Source organism: Takifugu rubripes, chromosome 5 (assembly GCF_901000725.2).
Source record: "Takifugu rubripes chromosome 5, fTakRub1.2, whole genome shotgun sequence".
Classification (NCBI taxonomy): domain Eukaryota; kingdom Metazoa; phylum Chordata; class Actinopteri; order Tetraodontiformes; family Tetraodontidae; genus Takifugu; species Takifugu rubripes.
Genome location: NC_042289.1, coordinates 14079559 through 14105114, shown reverse-complemented (window position 1 = coordinate 14105114; position 25556 = coordinate 14079559). Strand labels below are relative to the sequence as shown.

The window sequence follows — 25556 nt, the reverse complement described above, 5'->3', positions numbered from 1 at the left end:
ATGGAGGCCGACACGCTGCAGCGCCCCTGGAGACCGGAAGGAGAAGGAGCGGAGAGACGCCACCAGCGTACGGAGAAAAAGAGCCCTAAACCCGAATCTGCCCCACGATGGAGGTCCCGGGAGCCGACAGCGACTGGAAGAGCCCCCAGTTCCGACAAAAAGTCGTCGCTCAAATGTGAGATTCTTCTTCGGTTGATCTTTGTTGTACCGTAATTATTTCTGCGCCATTCGAGTGAGCTAAGCTAACGATACAAAGAGACGCAGCGAAATAACCCCAAGACAGTGAGCGCAGGCTAATTCCACCTTACTGACAATGTTAATGGGTTAATGTTTGGAGAGCAGAGTTCTGCTCGGGGCACATTTGTCCTGCCTGTCCCTGATAACACGGCTGAGGAGGTTCCGAAGGTCCAGGTCGTGTGTCTGTAGAAAAAGCCCTGTGAGAGGGGTGTGCAGAGGCGGTTCCTAATGAGTGTTTTGTGCAGTGAAGAGGCGATGAGGAAGGCAGGAACTGCACACAACAAGTCCAGCACCGACATGGAGAACCACGTCTTCATCAAAGCCAAATCCAGAGTAAGTCCTCAGGTGGGTTGGGAGCGATCAGGGCAGGACGTTCAACACCTGTGCTCATCTTTCAGGATGAGTATCTGTCGCTGGTGGCGAGGTTGATCATCCACTTCCGAGACATCCGTGAGTATTTGGTCACTTGGAGGGCAGAACATTAGCAGCTGCTACAGGAGCAGGTCCCATAATAATCCCTGATGTTCACCATGTTCGCAGATAAGAAGACCCTTGGTGGTCCAGGTAGGTGCGCCTGGTCCTGGTCCTGGTCCTGGTCCCTGCTGGGCTCTCTGCTGCCTTCTGAGCTGTGCTGGATCCGGCACGACCACGGTGTTCATGAGTTCTGCATGTTGGCGCTGTGTAACGCTGTCTGTTGTCTACCTTCTGCTAGATCCCATGAATGCCCTGACTAACCTGACGGGGGCTGGAGGGGGCCCGGGTGCCATCGGCATGGGGCCTCGCCCCACCGGTGCTCCAGTGGGGGGCATGGGGGCCATGGGGCCGATGCAGATAGGTCAGCATGCCATGGCAGGGGTGGCTGGAAACCCGCAAGCCAGTGAGTGTGTATCCTCAGTGTGGTGGTGTCTGCTGCCGCTGCACTTCCTGGGTGCCGCTGCACTTCCTGGGTGCCGCTGCACTTCCTGGGTGCCGCTGCACTTCCTGGGTGCCCAGCCGGCCTTCAGCCTCTGCTTCAGTGCATCGTGTCTTTGAGGGTCCGTGAACCTTGCTCGCTCCGTCCGTCTATCCTTCTCTTCTCCCTCCGTCTACAGTTGGGGGTCCGGGTCAGATGCCAGTGCAACAGATGGTGCAGGCAGCGGCCGTGGCGGCAGCTCAGCAGCAGCAGCAGCAGCAGCAGCAACAACAGCAACAGCAGCAGCAACAACAACAACAACAACAACAACAACAACAACAGCAGCAGCAGCAGCAGCAGCAGCAGCAGTCCATCCAGTTCCAGCAGTTCCAGCAGGCTCAGCAGCAGAACGCTGCCATCCAGCAGCAGTTTCAGGCACAGCAGCAGCTTCGGGCGCAGCAGCTGCAGCAGCACCATCAGAACCAGCAGCTCCAGCAGCAGCAGGCCCAGAACCAGCAGCAGCAGAACCAGGTATGCAGCAGCAGCACTGTCTGTGGAGGTTCTGGGTGCTCCGGGTCCTGGTGATTCTGCTCGTTGAATCACAGCAGCTGGACTGTTGGAGCTCCATGAAGACCCTCATCCAGGAGGCTTCACCAGGTCTAGATGACTGTTGGGGAGTTCCAGGTTCTCTCCAGGAACCATTCGCACATTTGGAGCTCAGTCCGTTTAACAGTTTCAACAGTTTTAACTGTTGACAACACAGTACTGGTCTCTAACCGACCCCGTGGTGTCGGGAAGTTTCACCGACCTGTGGAACGCTGCTGACTGAAGCTCCACACGTGTTAAAGGTTCCTCAAGAGTACCTGAACTCCCCAACAGTCCGCTATGATTGAACGAGCAGGAAGACTCCTGGCAGATCTGAGCGGTTTCATCTCTGGCTTCGTTTCCTGTGGAAAAGGAAGTGCGGTTCCTGTCGGTCCCCCAGGGATGGAAGCACCTCCATCCCACTGCTGCTCTCCTGTTCTGCAGATGCATCAGACCAGGGTGCAGCAGCAGCAGCAGCAGATGGTGCAGCTGCAGTTCCAGCAGCAGGCCCAGGCCCAGTCCATTCAGCACATGGTGCAGCAGCAGGTCCAGGCGCAGGCCCAGGCGCAGGCCCAGGCCCAGGCGCAGGCCCAGGCCCAGGCCCAGGCCCAGCCGGGTCAGATGCCAGCACACTCGCAGCAGCAGCAGCAGCAGCAGCAGCAGCAGCAGCAGCAGCAGCAGCAGCAGCAGCAGCAGCAGGCTGGCATGGTGCTGCAGTCTCTGGCCGGGCAGATGGCCTCCACCCAGCATGTTCCCCTCAGCTCACTGAACCAGCAGCACCAGCTGAAGCTCCAGGCCTTCCAGGTGAGCCCAGAGTGTAGATGTTGGCCGGCACCTCCGCAGCGAGGTGGCAGAAGGCTGCTGTGACTCCAAGGGTGTGGTGTGTGTCTCACAGCAGGCCCGGGCCGTCCTGCAGCAGCAGGCGGCGCAGCAGGCCGCAGCACAAGCGCAGCTCACCGCCGCCGCCGCCGCCGCCGCCTCGGCCATACCTGGACAGGTGAGTGGTGCACAGAGGGACGGTCCAACCGCACCCACACATGACACGCGTCAACCGGAGGCCGCCGTCCTCTAGGTGGGTCGGGGAAGACCTTCAAGCCTTCGGGCCTTAGCTCGCAGTATCCAGACAGCGTTCGAGGGTCCCTGGGCCGGGTCCCTGGGCCGGGTCCCTGGGCCGGTCCCTGGGCCGGGTCCCTGAGCCGGGTCCCTGGGCCGGGTCCCTGAGCCGGGTCCCTGAGCCGGGTCCCTGGGCCGGTCCCTGGGCCGGTCCCTGGGCCGGGTCCCTGAGCCGGGTCCCTGAGCCGGGTCCCTGGGCCGGGTCCCTGGGCCGGTCCCTGGGCCGGGTCCCTGGGCCGGTCCCTGGGCCGGGTCCCTGGGCCGGGTCCCTGGGCCGGGTCCCTGGGCCGGTCCCTGGGCCGGGTCCCTCGGTCGTCCTCACTTTGGTCGTGTTCAGGTTGAATCCCGAAGGCGCCGGAGCCGCGTGGGGCAGTTTATTAGCCACTGGGGGGCCACAGACCCCCGATGAGGCTGATTCGTCAGCGTCTCCTTACAGAGTTGACACCAACGTGCACGAGGGTGCGAATTCATGCCAGACGGCAGGAGCCGAACTGGCCAGGTGGTCTGAGGGGCCCCGGCCCCGAGGAGGTGTCCCTGTGGGTGGGGCCAGTGGGGCCTCAGGTGTCCTGCTCACACCTGCTGTGTCTGACCTGCCCCAGAGGTTTGGGTCTGGACCTTCTCCTGACTCTGTCGTTTGTCTTTGGAAGCTGGTTCGTCCAGGGATCCAGATTCCCGCCCGGATGCCCCGCGCCTCCCTCAACCCCTCCATCCCGCCCCCCAACGCCACCGGCGCCGTTACTTCTGCGGTGGGTGGAGCTGCAGCTCTGACGCAGCAGGTAAATGTTCCGATTGGAGAAGGATCAGATCTTTGTTTTCCTGGATCTCGATGGTACGAGTGGCTGAACCGATGGCGTTTGTCCCATCGCAGGTGCCGCAGCATTCGATGATGTCATCGCCCTCGCCCGTGCAGGCCTCACAGTCCATGTTGCCGCCGCCGCAGCCGTCGCCGCAGCCTCCGGCGTCACAGCCCAACTCAGCCAGGTCCGACTCATGATTGACAGCGGAGTGGGCGGGGCAGGACACTCGGGGCTAAAACCCAGGCGGCTGCGCTTTGTAGCACCTGTGACATCACTTCCTGACTATTTTTAGGTTAAAGTTTGAATTAGAATTTCTTCGGGGGGGTCCAGGACTCACAGCTTACGACAAATGGAAATAAAATAAATGTGGCTCAGAGGACAAAAGGTCGTCTCCTGAGGAGAACAGGCCTCCTTGCCCCTAATCTCCTTTCCTTGCTTCCTCTGTCCTCGTGTCCTTTCCTGCGTGCAGCTCCGGTCCCACGCCGTCGCCCGGAGGGTTCCAGCCAAGCCCCTCCCCTCAGCCATCGCAGAGCCCTTCCAACGCCAGACCCGTTTCAAACTACAGCGTCCCGTCTCCAGGACCGCTCAACACCCCAGGTGCGCTGCGCTGGAAGCCCCGCCCCCCCGCCAGGCTGTACCTAACCTGCTGTTGTCACCTGTGCTGCAGGGAACCCCAGCTCAGTCATGAGTCCCGCTGGGCCCACGTCTCTGGAGGACCAGCAGTACATGGAGAAGCTGAAACAGCTCTCCAAGTACATCGAACCGCTGCGCAGGATGATCAACAAGATCGACAAGAACGAGGGTAAGAGCCCGGAAGAGTCCGGAAGAGCCCGGAAGAGCCCGGAAGAGCGGGCCGCTGCTGACGCTGTGTTTCTGAACAGACAGGAAGAAGGACCTGAGCAAGATGAAGAGCCTGCTCAACATCCTGACCGATCCCACCACCAGGTAAGACGGGAGCGGCGTGCGCTGCCTTCGCCCCCCAGAACCTCGGGCCTGACCGGTGCTGCTGGTCCACAGGTGTCCTCTGAAGACGCTGCAGAAGTGCGAGATCGCTCTGGAGAAGCTGAAGAACGACATGGCCGTGGTGAGAAGCCTCTCTTGTTCCTTCCTCCCGCGAGCCTGCTGAGAGGCCGTGGGCCCAGAACTCGGCTCCGGCGCCTGAAGAGGCCCGTTTGTGCTTTCAGCCCACCCCCCCCCCGGTGGCCACCAAGCAGCAGTACCTGTGTCAGCCCCTGCTGGACGCCGTCATGACCAACATCCGCTCGCCTGTTTTCAACCACTCGCTGTACCGGACCTTCGCCCCCGCCATGAGCGCCATTCACGGACCGCCCATCAGGTACTGGGACAGGTGAGAGGGAGTGGCACAGCGAGGTTGGTGACCCAGCGTTCTGCCTGTCAGCAGCCCAAACATCTGCAGCCGGAAGAGGAAGCCCGAGGATGAGGAGCGCCAGAGCATCCCCAACATCCTGCAGGGGGAGGTGGCTCGCCTCGACGCCAAGTTCCTGGTCAACCTGGACCCCTCCCACAGCAGCACCAACGGGACGGTTCACCTCATCTGTAAGCTGGGTCAGTCAGAACCCGCACTTCCTCGCCCGGGCGCCAGGGGGCAGCGTAACAGAACCTTTCTTGTCTTTAGATGATAAAAATCTTCCGAGCGTCCCGCCGCTGCTGCTCAGAGTTCCTGCTGATTACCCGAGCAGAGCCCGTACTGGGCTGAGGACGGCGACCAGTACGGTGAGTGGGTGGCGTACAGTCGTGGTGGCCCCTCCCCGCCAGTAAAGCTAAGCAGTGCCCCCCCCTCCCAGCAGGAACCAACAGCTTCCTGCAGAAGGTCCACAGAACCATGACGTCCAAACTGCTGCAGCTGCCCGACAAACACTCGGTGACCGAGCTGCTCAACACGTGGGCCCAGAGCGTCCAACAGGCCTGTCGCTCGGCTGCCTGAAGCCCCGCCCACACCTGTCTGAAGCCCCGCCCACACCGGTCTTTGGTAGCCTCCCGAGGAATTCTGGGTAAATGAGTCTGAATCATGGCAAATGCTTGTTTTTCCTGCGATTCCCAAATGCAGCACACATTTGTGCTGCTGAAATTTGTACTTTGATTCCTTTTTTTCTAATAAACCTTGATTGAACCTCTGACCCCGGCAGCTCTTCAGCTTTGATCAGCGTGTTTGAAATAAGGAACGGGTTTGTGAAAAATCAGAAACACTTTATTAGGTTGACAACGACTGGTACAAAGGGAGCAGCAAAGGTTTTTCAGAAGCTGAGCGAGAACGCTCTGTAGGACAGGTTGGTGAAGACGTCGATGTGGTGACTGCTGCCCCCTACGGTCAGCACCTGCAAACAGCAGCGGATCACCACGAGATCACCACGGATCACCTGGATCACACCAGGTTGTGTGCTGTGAGGCGTTCACTGACTCACCCTGTGCTCCGTGCTGTTGGTGTTGAGCTGCAGTGAGTTAGGCTCTTTGGTGTGCACGGAATCTCGGCTTTGATGTCTCCGCCCAGCAGACAGTGAGACACGTACGGGCCGTCCCCGATGGCCAGGAACTGCAGAGACCAGCTGAGAGTGACTGAAGGCATCGTTAGTGAGGCTACCCCCCCCCCCCCCGTGATGCCTTCACTGTCAACGTCCTGTACAGTTGTGTCTCATGACGGAACATCAGTTTGAACCGAAATGCTTCAGGCTAACATTTGGTAGCGGAACATTCAGACAAACGAGGAGGAAACCTGGCTCCCGGGAGAAGGGCCCGGGCCGACCCAGCTCACCATGTCCTGGTGGAAGGCGGCCTGTCGCTGGCAGCCTGTCAGAGGGAAGACGGAGGTGGGCGACAGAGATCGGAGGTGCCACAGGGACAAGGACGGGCCGCCGCCGCACAACTGCAACCACAACACACGTTAGCGAGCGGCGCTACAGCACCCTCCATCAGTCCCGACCCGCCACGGTTCTACCATCCAGTCCGAGTCGGTCGCCAGGCAGCTGATCCACTTCCCGTACTGAGGTCGAGCGCAGCTCTGAAACGAGACGAGTCCTTCAGTACCTTTGTCGCCCAGCAGGGGGCAGCAAGCGCCGCGTCCTGCCGCTAAAACCTCCAAACTCAGCTGTTCCGTGAAAGGGGAGGGGCTTATGAGACCTCCTCACCTCGTACTTGTAGACCTCGATGCAGTGAACCGACTGGGCCGTCCGACTGTCTGCGGGACACAACACTGGTCACGAAACGCTCACTTCCTGTCTGAAGGAGGACCTGCAGGGGTGTCCACTCACCCCAGATCCTCACGGCGCCGTCTTCTCCGCCGGACAGGATCTCGGCCTCACGTTCTCGCACGCTCACACAGTGCACGTAGTCCGTGTGACCCTGCAAAACCGACTGGAGACGTGCGCGCGCAGCAGGTCAGGACGGGTGCGCGGTGGGCGGAGCTAACCCTAACCCTGGGAAGGAAGTACCAACCTTGAACGTTCCGTGTTCCAGGTCCAGGATGTGGATGTTGTTTCTCCCCCCGCTCCACAATCAGACTGTTGTCCTGTGCAACAACCAGAGGTCACAGGTCACCACGCAGCACTCCAACACAACACATCCCAAAACTACACCCACCCTGGAGTTGAGGATCATCGAGTTGATCTCTGGGATCTCCAGGCTGGACCTGAAACGGGATCCAGTCAGTGTCAAAGATCAGGGGACAGGTGTCTTTAGGTGCCTCACCTGTAGTTTGGTCTCTTCGTCCACACAGACTTGACATGCTGCAGAAAAAACCTGAGTGAGTTTAGCAGTTCTCAGAGGAAGCTGTCGTCATGGCAACAGTCACCTTCTTGATGAGTTCGCTCCAGCTCCAGGAGCTGATCTCCCCGTTTCCTGCGCTCACCAGGTGAGTGTCGGTGGACAGCAGGCAGAAGACGGGACCTTCGTGAGCTGGAAGGCAGCAGCTTAGCTAAATTGCGTTGCTACGGTGATGCTAACATCCAGTTTTTCCTAGATTACTTCCTCTTAACAGATCTTGAGTATTCAACAACAAACTGAACCTGAAGGTTTGTGTTCCATCGCTCACCTGTGAAGGTCAGAACCGGTTTGTGACTCAACCCAGTGGCGTCCGGACTCAGGGCTGCCGCCAGGCTGGAACAGTGATGGAGCGTCGTTACTGATGTGTTAATGAATTAATTAACCATTAATCCATCTAACCTGCTGCCGCCTCACCTGAAGAGGGCGATCTGCCCGTAGTTGTTTCCGGTCGCCAGAAATCGACCGCAGGGAGAAAAACTCTGAGAGAAGACGGACATGTGGAGGAGCTGCAGGGGGACAGCGCGATCAGTGAGGCGGAGAACACGCGACAGCGCCACCTAGCGGCCGCAAACACCGCAGCTCGCCATAGAATGGCCACTTTTTGAATCTAATAGGTTGTATTCAGCCCCAGATGTGTGTGTTTTTGCTGTCGGGATTAGCACTACAGCACAATCGGAGTTAAACACGTGATCAATGTTTGCATTTCCGTTTCACTCTGAAATAATAGCTGTTAAATTCTGCGAACGAGTTCCGACCGAATTCGGTCAGGAAAAAGAGAAACGATCGAGTGCAAATGTTTAAAGATCTGAATGTCTCCGATTTGAAACGGGACTTGACACAAATGAGGACAAAGACATTTCTGAAACGGTCGCGTTTTTACCTCAACGGGGCCCATGATAGCGCTGCTCGGCGACCCGAATATTGGCAAGTTTCAACAAAAGCCAACAACGCGCTGACTTCCGGCGAGGAGATATGGCGCCATGTGGCGCTGAGGATTCTGGGAAATGTAGTTACGGAGCATTCGCTGCTATTCAAGACACAGAAAAGCTAAAAAAAAATGGGGGCGGAATGTCCTGTTAACCACTGATGAATAGACTATTATACTAGTGGATACTTTTTGGTTAAATTATCAAACAAATGGGTTTCTGGCCGAAGGCAGCTGGATAATATGTATATTATTATTATTATTGCTGTTAATCAAGTGTTAAAATGTTTTCTTTGATTGTGTATTTTGCAGATTGAGACTTTGCTCCTGGTTGTCGTTGTCTGAAGGGACGAATAAAGTTTCTGGAACTTGAACAGATTGTAGACATGTTTGGATTTCTTTTCCGATACTTTGACGGTCAGATGTTATTTAGTTGGTCGTTTATTCTCATTTCACAGAAAGAACGAATAAAAAATCAAATCACCCAGAAAAACAAGTGCATCCGAACCGCAGCACCGAAGCCAGTATTAGATCACAGAACTCCTCTTCTGGAGTTCTCAGCACCGGGTCCGAGGCGACAACAGTGGACCAAAGACCTGATGAAGGTGCACGACGGACCCTGGACCGGCAGCGGCGGCTCGGCTCACTTCGATCCGGATCAGATAAGCGGTGGCACAGCCCCTAGTGTGCGCGGCTCCCGGTCTTGGTCCTGATCCCGCTCCCTGTCCCGCTCCCAGTCCTGCTCCTGGTCCCTGTCCCGCTCCCGGTCCTGCTCCCCGTCCCGCTCACGCTCCTGGTCCTGCTCCCTGTCCCGGTCCTGCTCCTTGTTCCGGTCCCGCTCCCGGTCCCGCTCCCCGTCCCGCTCACGCTCCTGGTCCTGCTCCCTGTCCCGCTCCCGGTCCCTCTCCCTCCAAGACCTGCTCCTTGTCCTGCTCCTTGTCCCGCTCCTGCTCCCAGTCCCGCTCCCGCTCCCTGTCCCGGTCCTGCTCCCTGTCCCGTCCCTCTCCCGCTCCCTGTCCCGCTCCCAGTCCTGCTCCTGGTCCCTCTCCGCTCCCAGTCCTGCTCCCTGTCCCGGTCCCTCTCCCGTCCTGCTCCTTGTCCCTCTCCCGGTCCTGCTCCCTGTCCCGGTCCCTCTCCTGCTCCCGGTCATGCTCCCTGTCCCGTGTCCCTCTCCCGCTCCTGCTCCCTGTCCCGGTCCCGCTCCCAGTCCTGGTCCTGCTCCCTCTCCCTCTCCCTGTCCCGGTCCCGCTCCCAGTCCTGCCCCCCGTCCCGCTCCTGCTCCCTGTCCCGGTCCCTCTCCCTGTCCCAGTCCTGCTCTTTGTCCCGGTCCCTCTCCCTGTCCCGCTCCTTGTCCTGTTCCCTCTCCCGCTCCCAGTCCTGCTCCCTGTCCCGGTCCCTCTCCCGGTCCTGCTCCCTGTCCCGCTCCCTGTCCTGCTCCCTGTCCCGGTCCCACTCCTGCTCCCTCTCCCGCTCCCTCTCCCGGTCCTGCTCCCTGTCCCGGTCCCTCTCCCGCTCCCTCTCCTGCTCCTGCTCCTGCTCCCGGTCCTGCTCCCGGTCCTGCTCCCAGTCCTGCTCCCGGTCCCTCTCCTCTCCCGCTCCTGCTCCTTGTCCCTCTCCCGGTCCTGCTCCCTGTCCCGGTCCCTCTCCTGCTCCCAGTCCTGCTCCCTGTCCCGGTCCCTCTCCCTGTCCCAGTCCTGCTCTTTGTCCCGGTCCCTCTCCCTGTCCCGGTCCCGCTCCTTGTCCTGCTCCCTCTCCCGGTCCTGCTCCTTGTCCCTCTCCCGGTCCTGCTCCCTGTCCCGGTCCCTCTCCCTCTCCCGGTCCCTCTCCCTGTCCCGGTCCCGCTCCTTGTCCTGCTCCCTCTCCCAGTCCTGCTCCCTGTCCCGGTCCCTCCGTCCGTCCTGGTCCTGCTCCTTGTCCCTCTCCCGGTCCTGCTCCCTGTCCCGGTCCCTCTCCCTCTCCCGGTCCTGCTCCCTGTCCCGGTCCCTCTCCTGCTCCCAGTCCTGCTCCCTGTCCCGGTCCCTCTCCCTGTCCCAGTCCTGCTCTTTGTCCCGGTCCCTCTCCCTGTCCCGGTCCCGCTCCTTGTCCTGCTCCCTCTCCCGGTCCTGCTCCTTGTCCCTCTCCCGGTCCTGCTCCCTGTCCCGGTCCCTCTCCCTCTCCCGGTCCTGCTCCCTGTCCCGGTCCCTCTCCCTCTCCCGGTCCCGCTCCCTGTGCCGGTCCCTCTCCCGCTCCCTGTCCCGGTCCCTCTCCTGCTCCCAGTCCTGCTCCCGGTCCTGCTCCCTGTCCCGGTCCCTCTCCCGCTCCTGGTCCCGGTCCTGCTCTGACTGACGCTCCAGCCAGTGATGACGCGCGGCTGCGGGCAGGAAGTGCTGTCGGAGCGGCGCTCAGGAGAAAACAGGCGAGAAGCTGGAGTCGGAGCCAGAAACCCTTTTAGCCATGAATAAACCGTGAAGGGCCCCGCGTGTGCGTGTCAGGGCCGTGCACAGCTCACCCGCGGGCGCAGAGGCCATTTGAGGGGTGAGTGGAGCAGAAAGCCCGGAGATGGAGGTTCCATCAAAGGCGCCGCGCTGTTTGTCCACATCTTTGTGTAGCTGCGGGTTAGCTTCGCGCTGCTAGCTGCGATGCTAATCCGCGCCGATTCCGCCCACAGCGACACAAATTAATCTGTAGAACAGAATCGGCTCTTTTAAAGTGCGAGCAGGAATCAGCGTGTCAGACTTTGCGAATGTTTTGAGGTTAGAAACACATTTCTGCGCTTTCTGCCATCGCAGGGGCAGCTAACTAGCCAGCCGATGCTACCGTTAGCTGCGCCGTTCCCTCCGTAGCAGAGAAATATCCCCGCTGCGGTTTATTGTTGTTTGGGGGTTCTATTGATCCTTGGTGCCCTTTGTTGCGGGCAGCTCCAAAGATCCGTGGGTCTGTTCGCAATCCGGGCGCGAATCGTGCGCGTTTGAGGGGCTCCGAGCGATGCTAGTGGGTTAGCATGGGGGAAAATGGCGTGCTGCACGAAAGCCATTTTCCGATGGAAATGGGGTCTCGCTGAAAGTGGCTGATGGCTCCGGGGGTTGTTCCCGCACCGTGGGGCCACCGGCCCCGGCAGCCGCTCACCCCCCCCCCGGCGGCCCCGCCACTGGACGCGCCTCCGCGCAGCTTTGGCCGCCCGGACCGGTGCTGTCGGGCTGCGAAACGCTGCGCTTTTGTCCCGATAAATTCATGCCGGAGACTGAAGCCGGCGGAGGGGGAACGAGCCAAGGTCAGCGGCCCCGCGGCGGCTCCTGCGCCCGGACACTGGTGGCGCGTCCCCCTGCACCCCCGTCTGGGGACACGAAGGTTCTCTTTCCGGGTTGGACCCCATCAAAAGGACACGCTGCTGGTTCGGGGGCGTCGGCCTGGACCGGCTCAGCGCGGTCCGGGTCCAGAACGGTTTCTGTCGTCACGTGAGCTTCATTGTTTACTTTTGCACCTCGACGGGTGTGAAGAGTTTTGATTGGCTGCTGGATTCTGATCACTTTCCACGGGATGAACTGGACCATCCTGAGACGTTGTTACTGCCTCGGCCCTTGAGCAAAGCTTCATCCTGGCATGTTGTCTCGTGCACAGTGAGGCCACGAGACTCCCAGGACGTGCACGTTATTGTGTTCTGCTGCGGCGTCAGAACCTGAGCGGTTCTGCTCCTCCACTAAAGGTTCTCATGTGTTGAAACAGCATCAAAGTTTAGAACCAGATCAGACACGAGCGAAAAGGCCGATTTATTCATCATAAACAGTGAAGTGGGGGGGTGAGATTAAATGTCCTGCTGTAATCTGATAGATTACAGATTAGCCTGTTAAATCTGCTGCAGGCAGGAGCTCATTTTAATCGTGTGTGTGTGTGTGTGTGTGTGTGGTGTGTGTGTGTGTGTGTGAGTGTCGGGCAGATAATACTATCTAACTGTATCTTTAACAGCTTTAGTTTACAATTATCTCATCTTTTAACAAATTCAAAGCTGTGGTTTAAGCAGGTTATGATAGAAAGAACCGAACGGACGAGGCAGCGGCGGCTAGAAACCCGCTTTTATTCTGGATCTGACCAGAGGTTCCTGTATCGGGTGCCACAGCTGCGGCCCCGGTGGAGCAGGATCTGAGGGTGGGAGTGGGGCCGTGGGAGGACTTGGCGATAGTAACCTGGACCGGTGCACGAACACGTGCCGAGTCATTGAGTCATTTCTGTGGTTGAGGGTGTCGGTTTGACCGCTGGTGATGGTGTCAAGCGGAGTTCTTGGGTCAGGGCAGACGTTCAACGCTCTCCTTTTGTCTCCACAGTGACGCCTCATTGGCCGGCGTGACCCCCGGAGGTCGGTCTGATCCCAACCCTTGGACGTGTCCGAGTTGATGGCTGCCAACTCTGCTAACCTCCAGATAAGCTACGCGCTTTCTTCTTCTCCTCTAAAGGCACCTTTCATAACAGTGTTATGAATCGTGAAGCCCCCACCCACCACTTTGCTCTAGAGTACTATGGCAATGCATGATATGAGTCGTGCCAAGGGTTTCCCGTGTAAAGAGTGTGATATGGTTTGCCCGAGTACTCCAAGTCTTCTAGAACATATGAAAGCACATTATCAGCAGGAAGATAGCGGTCGATTCGAGTGCGAGCAGTGTGGTCGTATTTACAAGCACGCTGCTAGCTTAGCCAACCACAAGAAGTCTCATGAAGTGGGTTCTTTCCAGTGTCCCGTTTGTACGCGTACCCTCCCCAACTCGGTAGCTTTGAAGAACCACCTGCGTATCCACACGTTGTCCCCTAGCAGCGCCCACACCGAAGAAGAGAACGAAGAAGTCCCGGACGAGTCGGGCCAAGACGAGCGAGAATACAGCCTCGCCCAGGACCTCTCTGACGGGTTCGGCCGCTCCCACCTGAACCACAGTGGTATGGGACATAGCGTCCTCCAGAGCCACAACACCGACGACCAAGGCAAAAAGAGCTCCTCCGAGTCCGACGACGCTTGGGACAGACCCTTCAAGTGTGACCAGTGCGACAGAACCTACCGGCACCACGGGAGCCTGGTGAACCACAAGAAGTGCCACCAACAGGGAACTTTTAAGTGTTCTGTTTGTTTCAAGCAATTCAGCAACCTGGCTGCCCTAAATAGCCACGAGAGAACTCACTCGAAGTTCAAGAGCCCCGGGAGCTCCCTGGTGAGCAGCAGCAGCAGCACCCAGTCCTCGCAGGGTCAGGACGCAGCCTCCTGCTTCTGCCACCTCTGCCAGGTGGCGCTGCCCAACAAGGCCGACTTCCAGGAGCACATCCTGCTGCACAACTCTTCGTCCCCTTCTCTCGGCTTATCGCGCAGTTTTCCGGGCATCATGCCTCACAATTTAAGTGCGGTCCGTTCTCCGGCCTACACGCCGGCCCTGGGGGACCCTCTGCCCCTGCCTCCTCTGCCAAGTGACAAAAGAGGGCCCTATGACCCCATAATGGGCCCCCCCGTCAACAACCCCATCTACACCTGTGCCTACTGCGGCGCCGGACACCCAGATCTGGAGACTTTGAAAGTCCATTATTTGACTCATGACCCCCACCCGGCCTCCCACGGCCAGGATGCCTCCATCCTGAACTCCAATACGCTGCGTTCCGGCTCGCAGGGGTCGGTGTCCTCGCCCGCCGGCGGCCGCGTGCCCCAGGCAAACTCCCCCGATGATGGAGAACGGCGCTTTAAGTGTGGAGAATGTGGCAAAAGCTACCGACATGCAGGAAGCTTGGTCAACCACAAGCGCTGCCACCAGACGGGCCACTACCAGTGCACCATCTGCTGTAAGCAGTACCCCCACCTGGCGGCCCTCCACAGCCACCTGCGGAGCCACAAGGGCCGCTCCAGCAACCAGCATCTGGGGGGGGATGGAAACGACTGGTTGTCCTCAGAGCCACTGACTCTGGACTCCCAGCAGAGCTACGTCCAAGAGGGCAGCGGCGCCGCCACTCCCATCTCACTGCCGGGGAATCTGGGCGACGCGGCCCACTTTGTGTCGGACGGCGGCCACAGCAGCGGCCTGGACTCTCTAGAGTTCCACGATCGCTTCGATGGCAGCGCTCTTTCGCAGAGCAACGCCGCTCACCGCCAGGCTGACAGGCACGTGTGTGCCGACTGCGGGGAGATGTACGGAGACGTGTCGGGCATCAAGGCCCACCTGTGTCCTCGCCGTGGCCAACAGCCACAGCAGCAGCAGGGCAACATATCCAACGGCTTCATGGGCAACCTGAACTACCACAGCTCCGGCGGCTCCTCGCTGCCCTCCGGGAGCTCCGGCGCTCTGAAGGAAGGCAGCAGCCAACGGCAGTACTCGCAGAGCGGAGGCAAGCGAATGGGAAACAACGAGAAAGACGAGGACGACGGAGAGGTTTACCAGTGCTCGGTGTGTGGCAACCACTACGCCAGCCTCAGGGCCCTCAGGAGCCACCTGCGCAGCCACGCCAACAACCCCACAGGGCCGGGACCCTCCAACATGGAGCAGGACTGGAGGATGATCTGCGCCACATGTGGACAGAGCTTCTCCCGTAAGCAGGACCTCCTGAATCATCAGCTGGTCCACGGGCCCCAAAGGCCAGATGGCCAACAACAGGGTGTCGGGAACGCTTCCGCTAACGGCACCGACAAGATGGACGGAACGCAACCACATTTGTGTGGACTGTGGCATGTCTTCGCTGACCGGCACCACCTGATCACCCACCTGTGTCCCGGCAAGAATCGGGCCAGCTCGTTGAACAAGCAAGGTCTGAACGGTGCCAAAGGGATGTCGGGAGGAGACGGTGGCGGCGGGAGCCGTGGCGGCGGCGAGGGCCGCCAGCCGATGGTGGACCAGAGCGACAAGCCTCACAAGTGTGACCAGTGTGGGCGAGGCTACAGGCACCCCTGCTCCCTCCTCAACCACAAGAAGTCTCATAAAACGGGGGTGTTCCGGTGCCTGGTGTGCCAGAAACGCTACTACAACCTGCTGGCTCTCAAAAACCACCAAAGGACCCACTTTGACCTGAAGAGGTACCTTTCTGGGTGGCGACGTCAGACGCTGCGTCCAGGTTCTGGTTGTGTTTTCACAGTGTAACTTGTCTTTTATCTCCGTTCCCCTTTTAGGCACAAGTGCGAAGAATGTGGCAAAGCCTTCAAGATCCAAAAACAACTCATCAACCACCTCCGTCTCCACGAGGAGCAACGGGCCAAAGGTCTCGTCCGAGTGGCCCCAGTGCGTCCTCGCTTCCCAGCAGCCGGGCCCCTCCCAGCTGCAGACCATGAGGGGGGAGTCCTCCAAGGGCCAGGTCATGGGCATGAAGTACATCCACCAGGGCTTCAAAAGCCCTACTCCTCCGCCGGCACCTCCAGGCCGCAGAAATTTGACCCGGCTGAAAGTGGACGCAGACTTTTTCCTGTGAAGAATGTGGGAAAACGTACCGACACGCAGGCAGCCTGGCCAATCACAAGAACCTCCCACAAAATTGGCGAGTACCACTGTAACGTCTGCAACTCCACGTACCCCAACCGGCTGGCATGAAGAACACTGCGGCTCCACTTTGCCAAAAAAAAAGCACAACTGCCAAGAATGTGGCAAAGGTTTCCGCACCCAACGGCAGCTAGCTACCCACACCACAGCCGGCCTGTGCAAGGGGCCAGCAGGGCCCCGGGGCCCCCATGGACTTTGAATGCGACGGCTGCTGTGAAGGTTTTGCCACCGCCGATGAGCTGGCGGCCCACGACTGCCCCGCCCAGCATCTGCCTTCTTCATCCTCCACCAACAGCTCCACCAACATCAGCCTGGAGAGGAGCTCGGTGGACCTGGACTCTGACGAGAGGCCCTACGCCTGCGACCTGTGCAGCTGCACCTACAAGCACGCCAGCTCCCTGCTCAACCACAAGCACACCCACAAGACGGGCAACTTCAGGGTGCAACTTCTGCAACAAGCCCTACACCAACTACATGGCCCTGCGGAACCACATGAGGATCCACACCCAGCGGAAGAAGCACATCTGTCACACGTGTGGAAAAGCCTTTCGGCTGGCCCGCTTCCTCCGGAACCACCAGAAGGTCACGAGGAGGCGCCACCCCCTACGGCTGCCCCACCTGCGGCAAGAGTTTCCAGGGGAGGTCCGGTCTGGCCAGGCACCGCTGTGGGGAGAAACCAGGTAGGCATGGAAGTCAGGAGGAAGGCCAGTGACCCCACGGCAGAGGGAGAAGAGTGCCGGTACACGTGAGTCCTCCTCAGTTGTTTCTACATCTTGAACGTTGGCAAACGCAAGTGGAGATAAATTTAGCTTTTTACATGTCTATTACAGGTATATGATCTCCAATCCGGCTTCCTTGGGACCATACGCGTGCCGGAATTCGGATTTTTCTGAAGTTTGGACAAATTGAATTAGTGGAGAGACCAGATAAGTCACCCCTGTTTGCTTTCAGTTAGCATTTAACACACACTTGAGTTTCTAGGCTGCGTGTTGGCAAACGTTAACCTTTCCATGTTCCACAGACTTTACCAAGCCTATTAGCAAGTATTTGTGTGATCTGTTTAAAACGGGTTCGATTGTAGTTTTTGTACCCAGTTGGGACAGGAAACGCAGTCATGTGACTGGCTGATGCAGGTTTCCAACTTGGCTAAGGGACAGGGAGGGTTAGCAAGCGTTAGCTAGCAGCACCTCCAGACAGATGTGATTGAGCGCTGGGTTTTTGGCTGTGAGATTCAGGTTGTGGTTTGTCTCGTGTGCTGTGCAGATCCCCCGTTCCCCCCCTCACCCCCCCCCCCACACACACACACACAACCCCCCTCCCCCCACGCAGCCAGCACCCCTTAGCAATCCTGTCTGTGTTCAAGCTATAAGCCGGATTTCAGATCATATACCTGTATATGAGAGGAAAGGGCGGATGATGTTCTTCTGGATGAACTCCACTAGAGTGGTGAAGCCCCCCCCCCACTCAACTTTGACCCTTCACCGCTCTTGTTGTGTGTCTCTGCACAGGTGTGACCAGTGTGGCCGCTCCTACCGCCACGCCAGCTCCCTCCTCAACCACAAGAAACACACACACTGTCGGCATCTACCACTGCGCCGTCTGTCTCAAGACCCTACTCCAACCTGCTGGCCCTGAAGAACCATCGCCGCATTCACTCTGAGATACGGCGCCACCGTTGCCACGACTGCGGGAAGGCCTTCCGTGTCTCCTCGCAGCTCTACAACCACAGACGTGTCCACCAGAAGCAGCGGGAGCTGACCTGCAGGTCCTGCCACGGGCCTTCCCCACCCACGCCAGCTTCAGACTTCACATGGAGATCACGCACGGACAGGCGCCTCTGCCCCGTCAGCCCAGACCCCAGCAGCCACAAGCAGGGAGCTCCCAGGAGCTGGGCTGGGGGTCCGGCCTGGATCTGACCTTGATGCAAGAGCAGGGCCTTCACCCCAGCAGGCTGGCCAAAGGTCGCGGTCAGGGAGGCGCCGCCGAGGCCCTGAAGCCACACGTGTTGTGAGCAGTGTGGCCGCTCCTACCGCCACGCCAGCTCCCTCCTCAACCACAAGAACAGCCACAAGACCGGCACCTTCTTCTGCAGACTCCTGCCAGAAGGAGTTCCCAAACCTGATGTCACTGAAGAACCACCGGCGGATCCACACCGAGCCCAAACGGTACAGTGTCCCGACTGCGCAAATCGTTCCGGGTGTCCACGCAGCTGATCTGCCACCGCCGCATCCACACCAAAGAGAAGCCCTTCTCCTGCCCCCAGTGCGACAAGCGCTTCTCCCCAAGTCCAACCTCCGGCACCACATGAAGGTGCACTGGAGCGGCTCCACGGCGCACCTACCTTCCTGGGCGTGCCCAGCCGGCGCCTTCTATAGGCGGCGGGACGCGTGTGGACGGGGGGGGCATGAGGGGAGCCGCCGGTTCTTCCCCTCCTCACCCTCTTCCCATTTTCCATGTGTGGTTGGAGTGTGTGAAGGAACACACGGACAACGCCACCACACACACACACACACACACACACCACACGGGCACCGGCACCGGCACCGGCCTGTCGGCTGAGTCGGGGCAGTGTGACCGGAGACAGGCGGACACGCTGTGGTCCTCGCTGAAGGGATGCAGCTGATGGGGGACCAACCGCAGCGCGTTCCCATGGCGACCGTGGTCACGCGCCCTGATGCAGCGCGTTCCCACGGCGACCGTGGCCACGCGCCCTGACGCTTGTGGGAGCCGTGTGTCCGGGTGTGGACGCCCGGTCCAGATGTTCGCCCTTCCTGCCCGGACGCCGGCGGTCCGACCCAGGCTTCCGCCGTTTCCGGAGGTTCTCCTCCTCCGGCCACCTTCCCCAGTTCTGGAGGACAGAAGCAGAACTGGACCTGATGGGAGACGGGACGGGAGCTGGAAATGATGCTTTTTGGTCCCACCTGGTCACATGGTCTGGGTCACATGACCGCTCTTCAGTTAAAGCCCTGGTGGCATCTGTGTGTGAGGGAGTCACTTCCTGTTTGGACCCGAGCGTGTGATGGTGCAGGACGATGAGCCGGTTCTGACTGGACTGAGCACAGAACCGCTTTTATAAGAGACAACGTATCATTGTAGTCATGCATTTATTTATAATCTTCTTCTTCTTCTTCTTAACACTTGTATTGGCTGGCGCTAGTCTGTAGGATGTGACTTTAGAGCCGTGTTGATGTTTCCTGAAGCCCCGCCCCTCCGCCTACCCACAATCCCTCTGTTCTGGTGACCTGACGGACCGGAAGGATTCACAGACCTGAAAAAAGAAAGTCTATTCTGCCTTTTGTCACATGATTTAGGGGGGGATCATCTTCCCAGCATCCCTTTCTTCCATAGTCATGTGACTCCACACACTTCCTGTTTCTCCAGCTCATGACAAAGCGGCGGCGGCGTTCTCACCTTTGAACCTTTTTCTGTTCCCTCTGACGGCGGCCTCCTGTATTTATTGTTGTCATTTCTCTTTGGATGCGTTTTGCGAGCGTTTGGACGCCAGCGTGCGCGTTGGTGGGCGTCCGACGGAGCTCTGGTGCTAGTTTAAAACGTGGAGCGTGAAGAATGGTCACGTGCTGCTGAGACCCAGAGAAGCTGAACATCTCCGCCTGTGTGTCACGTAGTCGTAGCAGGAAGTGTAACCGTGTTTCCTTTAACTCGTCTCCACGTGTGTAACGCATACTCTCCACTTTTATAAACCATGTTTTGATAATTTGTTTCTTAACAGAAGAACTTGTCCATATTCTATAACCTTTACTGCTGAGTACTGAAAATAAATAGCTCAAAACCAAACTCAGTGTTCTGACTCCTCCAGCCAATCACAGGCCTCAACACAGGCCCCGCCCACAAAGCGTGATGCGGGCTGAGCTCTCCTCGCTTCTCCTCGGGTCCAGAAGTGGAGGAAACCACCTTCAACAAGTTCTGCTGCGCTGGTTTTCTGATTTTAAAGTTGCGTCATCCCTGGTGGCGCTAATGGCTAGCATTAGCTTTGATATCAGAAACGTGCTAACGTTAGCCTCTCTGTTTCTCACAGAAGTCCTGAATTAGGTTTTGCTTCTGTTGAAATGTGGCGACCAGGAAGGTCCCGGACCTCTTCAGAACCTCTTCAGACGCTCCTTTATGAGCTTTTCTTCTTCTTCAACCTTTGATGGATGAAACCTTTTGAAAAAAGCTTCTAAGCAGAAGAAAAATATACTTTTAAATGAAAACTGACACTAAATGTTCACATTTTAAGTGTGGTTTTTAGAAATATTTTTATTTAATGAAATTAAAAAATCACAGTTTGGTTTGTGGCTCCTGAATTTGCTGTAAGAACTTTTATTCCGATGTTTTTGTTTATTTAACAGACTGAAAAAAAGAAATTAACTTTTCTGAGTGAAAACTGAGCAGTGGGAGGAGCTTGTGTCAGGAGGCCGTCCTGATTGGTTGCTCAGTAGATCAAAGCCAGTTTATAACGAAGGTTTCCCGTGTTTTCAGGAACAGGAAGTGGTGATATGATGGTGGTGGTGATGAAGATGATGAAGGTGGTGATGATGAAGATGGTGGTGATGATGAAGATGGTGGTGATGATGATGTGATGAAGGTGTGGTGATGATGATGGTGGTGATGATGATGGTGGTGTGATGATGAGGTGGTGGTGATGATGAGTGGTGGTGATGATGATGATGGTGGTGGTGGATGATATGAAGGTGGTGGTGATGATGAAGATGGTGGTGATGATGATGTGGTGGGATGATGATGAAGGTGGTGGTGATGATGATGGTGGTGGTGATGATTGATGATGAAGGTGGTGGTGATGATGATGGTGGTGGTGATGATGATGAAGATGATGGTGTTATCTTACAGTTCAGCCAGCAGCGAGATGCCAGACGTTCACCTGTGGTCAGTTTGGTTGCTCTTAACACCATGCTAGCCACTGATCCCTGTGTGTGTGTGTGGTGTGTGTGTGTGTGGGTGTGTGTGGTGTCTCCCCACCACTTCCTGTTGTGTTTCTGGGGGTTTATTCCCTTGTGGGCCTTGACGCCCCAAGTGGGCGGCGTCAGCAGAAGGCGGACGCTCCGCCTCCTTCGTCTTCTATCAGTTAGATATTGATCAGCTGGAGCTAAACCCGTTTTTCCGGCATCACTGGAACGATTGTTTGACGTCCTGCGTCTCGGCGGCTCGTCCTTCGTCCAGGTCACGTTTGCTGGGACGTCTGTTTTTCCCAGCAAAACTGAACGCACCATCACCTTGATGTCTTTGATTTCAGAAAACCCCATCAAAAGCTGACGCGAGGCCCCTGCGCTGCCCACTTCCCATGATGCATCACACCTTTAGCGTCGAGGAAGAAGAGGAGGAGGAGCACGAGTACACTGAACAATCCTTTTCTTTATTCGAGTTTTCTTTTCAACATGTCTGTCAGGGTTTGTTTTCAACCTTTTATGGTAAATTAAAACTTTGACACACTTATAAAAGACAGCATCTGCATAGAGTTGTCATCTTAAAGATCCATGGGGGCATGGGGGCGGGGCAGGAGGGGAAGGGGGGCGGGGAATACTGCACATCACATGAACTAAACAGAACAGCCAACAGCAGTACAAGAGTGGGGGAGGAGGGGGGGGGGACAGATCGCTTTACGTTACGCTACGCACACGTACACACACACACAAAAAAACGGGACACAAGTTGCATTTCCAGTCAAAAGTTGCATTAAAGCGGCAACTCTGTCCGCCGGGGGCGTGGCTTACTGCGGGGAGGTCTTAGCGAGCGCGTTTTCTGCGTATATTGCACACTTTGTTGCGACAGGCCTGCGTGGGGCGAGAGACCGAGTCCGAAACCTGGGCGGCAGTCGGGGCCTCCGCTGGGAGGAGCCTCCGCTGGGAGGGAACCGCCCCTGGGAGGAGCCCCAGCTGAGAGGAACCGCCCCTGGGAGGAGCCACCGCTGGGGAAGGAACCGCCCCTGGGAGGAGCCACCACTGGGAGGAGACACCGCTGGGAGGAACCGCCCCTGGGAGGAGCCTCTGCTGGGAGGAACCGCCCCTGGGAGGAGCCACCGCTGGAGGAACCGCCCCTGGGAGGAGCCTCCGCTGGGAGGAGCCACCGCTGGGGTTCGTCAATGCCGCCAAGTTTCAAGTTCTGGTTCTGGTTCGGAGAAACCGAGGTTAAGGCCTCCTCCAGGAGGTCGTGGAGCTGACAGGAAGCAGCCGTAATGACGGAAAGACTTTGGTGGCGTCTGAAGAAACATCAGGAGGGCAGAGCGCACGCTGAACCGCACCAGCTGAAAACGTGCGTCGCTTTCTTCGCCGTTTTTGGAAACGTTATCTTTGTGATTTAGTGCTAACGGGCCGTTTCTAAAGCGCTCACCACAACTCACGGAGAGAATTTCATGGGCGGGCACGATGGCGGGCGTGATGGAAACCCGCCACCAAAAGCTGAGCTCTGGGGGCGGGTCCAATTATGGAGGGAAGCACTTTGGTCAGAGGAGGCCGTGTGGGCGGAGCCTCTGCAACAAGAGTAATGGAAGGAGGAGATGGCTGCTCTTTGGAGCAGGACCCAGCAGTGCATGATGGGTAAGAGAGGCCGGCGGCCACCACAGCTGATGTGATGGGAGGGCAGAGGCTCTGTTTGGGGGAGGGGCTTGTGGATAAAAGGCGGGACAGAGGTCAGGCTGCGTGTCAACTTTGACAGGAATAAATAGTAGATTTCTACATAGACATGCAAGTCGCTTTTCTCTGAACGTATTTACAATAATTACAGAACACAAGAATCCCGTTTCTGTTGTTGAGCATTCAAGGTTACTACGGTTACGGATGAGAACAGAACTGCTGCTGATGGCGACGCAGGCGCACGTCTTCAAGTCGCTGCGGCGGATCCTCACACCTTTTTTGCGTGTTTGATCTCGTTGGTCTCTCGGGTTGGATCAGGCTCGTTTACATCAGGATCAGTCAAACTTGACCTTCGAGTGTCTTTTCTACGGGGGTGGGCGTGGCCACGCCTCCTCCTCCACGCACCCACCCCCCACGAGGGGAGACAACACTGATGGGGACAGAAACACTATCGTACATGAGCAGAAGACACGTCAGCAACAACAATCGTCACAGAGGCAGAACGTGGGACCGATGTTGGCGGACGCAGAACCACTTCGGGTCCCAGGACGGAGGACACGCGGGCGCCTGTGGAGGCAAAGGTTGGAAAGACAGACGCTTGGGCTAACGGCTAACGGCTAACGGCCAACTGTCACGCGTGTCCCGCCCCGACAACAGCGAGCCGCGTTCACGCACACACAAATGCAGCGTTTATGTTGTGAAACGTAACAATGTGACGCGAATAAAACGTAATCCAGAATTTAGCAGCTGAGCTAACCCGAATAGGAACTTCCTCCCAATGCTAACGAGAGTTAGCTGTTTCTATAGGTGAGTCATGTTTGGTTCTGTTGCGTCCAGAGCACTAGCTAGCACTTCTTTACTTCTTCCTCCTCCAACAAGAACAAACGTTCGTACTGGACCAGCTAGAACGTCCCGTAGCGCAAACACCACTGCTAACATTTTACAGATGATCACATGTTCACAACATTTGGACTGCAAACGCACAGGTGACCAGTTTGTTGCTGCAGACGTGTGGGCGGGGGTGGTGGTGGGCGGGGCTGGTGGTGGGCGGGGCGTGTCTCTCTGCTATTCTAGCCTAACATGTAACATCTTACTGTAAACTCGACTCGCGTTGTGCTCTGATATTAGCGGCAGACGTTTGAGAACACCTGGGTTGGGGATGGGGAGGTTGGGGGCGGGGCAAACAAAAGCTTTGGTCTGAACTCTGGTAAATATATTAACAGTGATAAAATTTCCTTCTGTCACACGTTTAAAAAGTAATTTTGAAGACAAGCTGATTGGACGGTTTGGGCGCCGTCACTTTGTGTTACTTTAACATTAACAAACACACGTTCATGCACCAATGTCGGGGGGTCATGCTGCACAACACACGCCAACGAATGTTAGCCTGCTGGTTGAACATTTCACTCCAATCAAACACAAATAAAAAGCATCAAATGACTTGGGGGGGTGGGGTCAGAGGTCACAGACACATAGAAAACATATCAACCCACGAGTACGTGATTAAAACCAACGTTAACGTGATAAAGAAACTGTTAGCTAACCAAAGAGGCGCTGGTTAATGAAAGGGCGGGGTCATAAACACCATCATGCAAACTCCACACTGTCACATGCCTCGCTGTATCGTCAGTATTACTATTACGATTATTATTGAAGTTGCACAACAACACTGGGATGGGCGGGGTCAGCTGGGTAAGAGGGCGGGGCAGACCTAACCTCTGCCCTCTCTTTTAACCACATGTTTGCTTCTCATCTTTTTGTCTATGTTTAGCTTTATTAGCGGATATTAGCATCCGGAACCAAACCAAATGTCCGTGAGGGGCGTGGCTAAAGTAATGGAACCAGAATGAGCACCGGGCTGGTGGCGTTGCTAACAGGCGACAGAGCACAAAGACGACGAGTTTGAAGTTTGCTGACCTGAAGCGCTCCCTTTATTTCCTCTAGCACAACAGCTAACGATGCTAACAACTATGGTGCCAGGGAAAACATTTACATAGCAACCCAGTTTTAAATCTACTCGGCTTTGAGCGTTGCTGCAGCTAATGTCGCTAATTTGGCTAGCTCACGTCTGAAACTTTATTGCTTTAACGCTGGTCTGCACAGATTCTGAGGCCTCCCAGGAACACGAGGGCGGTGGTTCCTGCTGCAGGTCTGGGTTCGGGCTGTAGGCCTCAACAGAGTCCAGGAGCTCCGTATCACAGCGCCTCAAAGACCTTTGGTGTCGAATCTACGAGTGTTCAGCTCACGTCTCCACGTCAGGCTCGTACGTGCTTCCGACCACACGAGGAACGCGACGTGACGCACCAGCCTCGTCTGGAGGGGTCACATGGCCTCCTCCATTGTTTGGTTAATATGGCGCAGTGACGAGACGCATCCTCTCCAGAACCACGTAACTCTCTCAAGAGCAACTTCTGACTTACTCTGAAGCCGACGAGGTTGCTGGAAACCAGGAACGTGTCTTTAAATGGAAAGAAAACTCTAAGAGCAGAACCATCGCAAAGGAACACGAGCTAACAGCATGCTAACGGGTATGACGGAGGTCAGAGCGTGTATGTTGGCGGACCGTGAAGGCTCTACTGCTGAGTAGCACCACGTGAATCCGACATCACTTCAACATCCCGAACACATGACAGGAAGTGGCTGGAGGAAAGGTCATCGATCTGGGGTCACGTCACTAAAACAGAAGCTTCACGGAAACGACAAAGCAACAAACGTTCCCTGTTAAAAAGTAGCGATTTTAGCGGAACGCTCCCAAACTTCCGCTTCCTCCTTTAAATCTTTTTCTCCTTCCTTCCTTTAGAAGAACGACTGTTGTTTCTACAACCTGCTGCGCTGACGTCCGTCCTCATTGGCTCTCGGGTGGAGGAGGCGGGGCAAGTTGTCCTCCTCTTTTCTAAGCTGCATAGTTTGACTGCCCGGCTCCTCCCACCCTCATTTCCACCCCTCCCCCTTTCCCCAGGTCCTCATTTTACGGCCAATTAATGCAGAACCAAAGGCCCCTCCCCCCGCTCTTTGGTTGGATACGGGACACCTGCCACTTCGCAACCCACTTTTTTCAACCAATCAGCCGGCAGGTCGAAGCTAATTAGACAGACAGGTAACTAAACAAAGGGGCGTGGCCACAGCCAAGGTGATTGTCCTGCAGGGCGGCGTTCCAGAAACTTCTGGATGAGTTTA

At 57.1% G+C, this 25556-nt stretch overlaps 3 protein-coding genes and 1 pseudogene across 3 annotated transcripts; 3 read left to right on the top strand and 1 right to left on the bottom strand.

Moving 5' to 3' along the window:
- On the top strand, nucleotides 1–5762 carry LOC101072106 (mediator of RNA polymerase II transcription subunit 15-like). The gene is given in 19 exon segments (XM_029836648.1): nucleotides 1–175; nucleotides 483–570; nucleotides 636–687; nucleotides 778–801; nucleotides 950–1114; nucleotides 1329–1660; nucleotides 2159–2518; nucleotides 2613–2711; nucleotides 3475–3603; nucleotides 3696–3808; nucleotides 4094–4221; nucleotides 4292–4426; nucleotides 4506–4569; nucleotides 4642–4708; nucleotides 4809–4960; nucleotides 5024–5190; nucleotides 5261–5317; nucleotides 5320–5358; nucleotides 5433–5762. Coding segments are annotated over 19 exon segments (2376 nt in total). The 5' UTR covers nucleotides 1–107; the 3' UTR covers nucleotides 5570–5762.
- Nucleotides 5763–5811: 49 nt separating this feature from the next.
- Nucleotides 5812–8421, bottom strand: LOC115249983 (THO complex subunit 6 homolog; annotated as a pseudogene).
- Nucleotides 8422–10622: 2201 nt separating this feature from the next.
- On the top strand, nucleotides 10623–15724 carry LOC115249982 (zinc finger protein 91-like). The gene is made up of 4 exons (XM_029836707.1): nucleotides 10623–10840; nucleotides 12625–15335; nucleotides 15429–15537; nucleotides 15581–15724. The coding sequence occupies exons 2-4, from the start codon at nucleotides 12817–12819 to the stop codon at nucleotides 15722–15724; spliced, it is 2772 nt and encodes a 923-aa protein (XP_029692567.1). The 5' UTR covers nucleotides 10623–10840; nucleotides 12625–12816.
- A 241-nt stretch (nucleotides 15725–15965) lies between these two features.
- LOC115249981 (zinc finger and BTB domain-containing protein 14-like) lies at nucleotides 15966–16235 on the top strand (the record flags this gene model as incomplete). The annotated part of the gene is made up of 1 exon (XM_029836706.1): nucleotides 15966–16235. A coding segment is annotated over exon 1 (255 nt), but the record flags the coding sequence as incomplete, so codon positions are not given.
- Between the last annotated feature and the right edge of the window lie 9321 nt (nucleotides 16236–25556).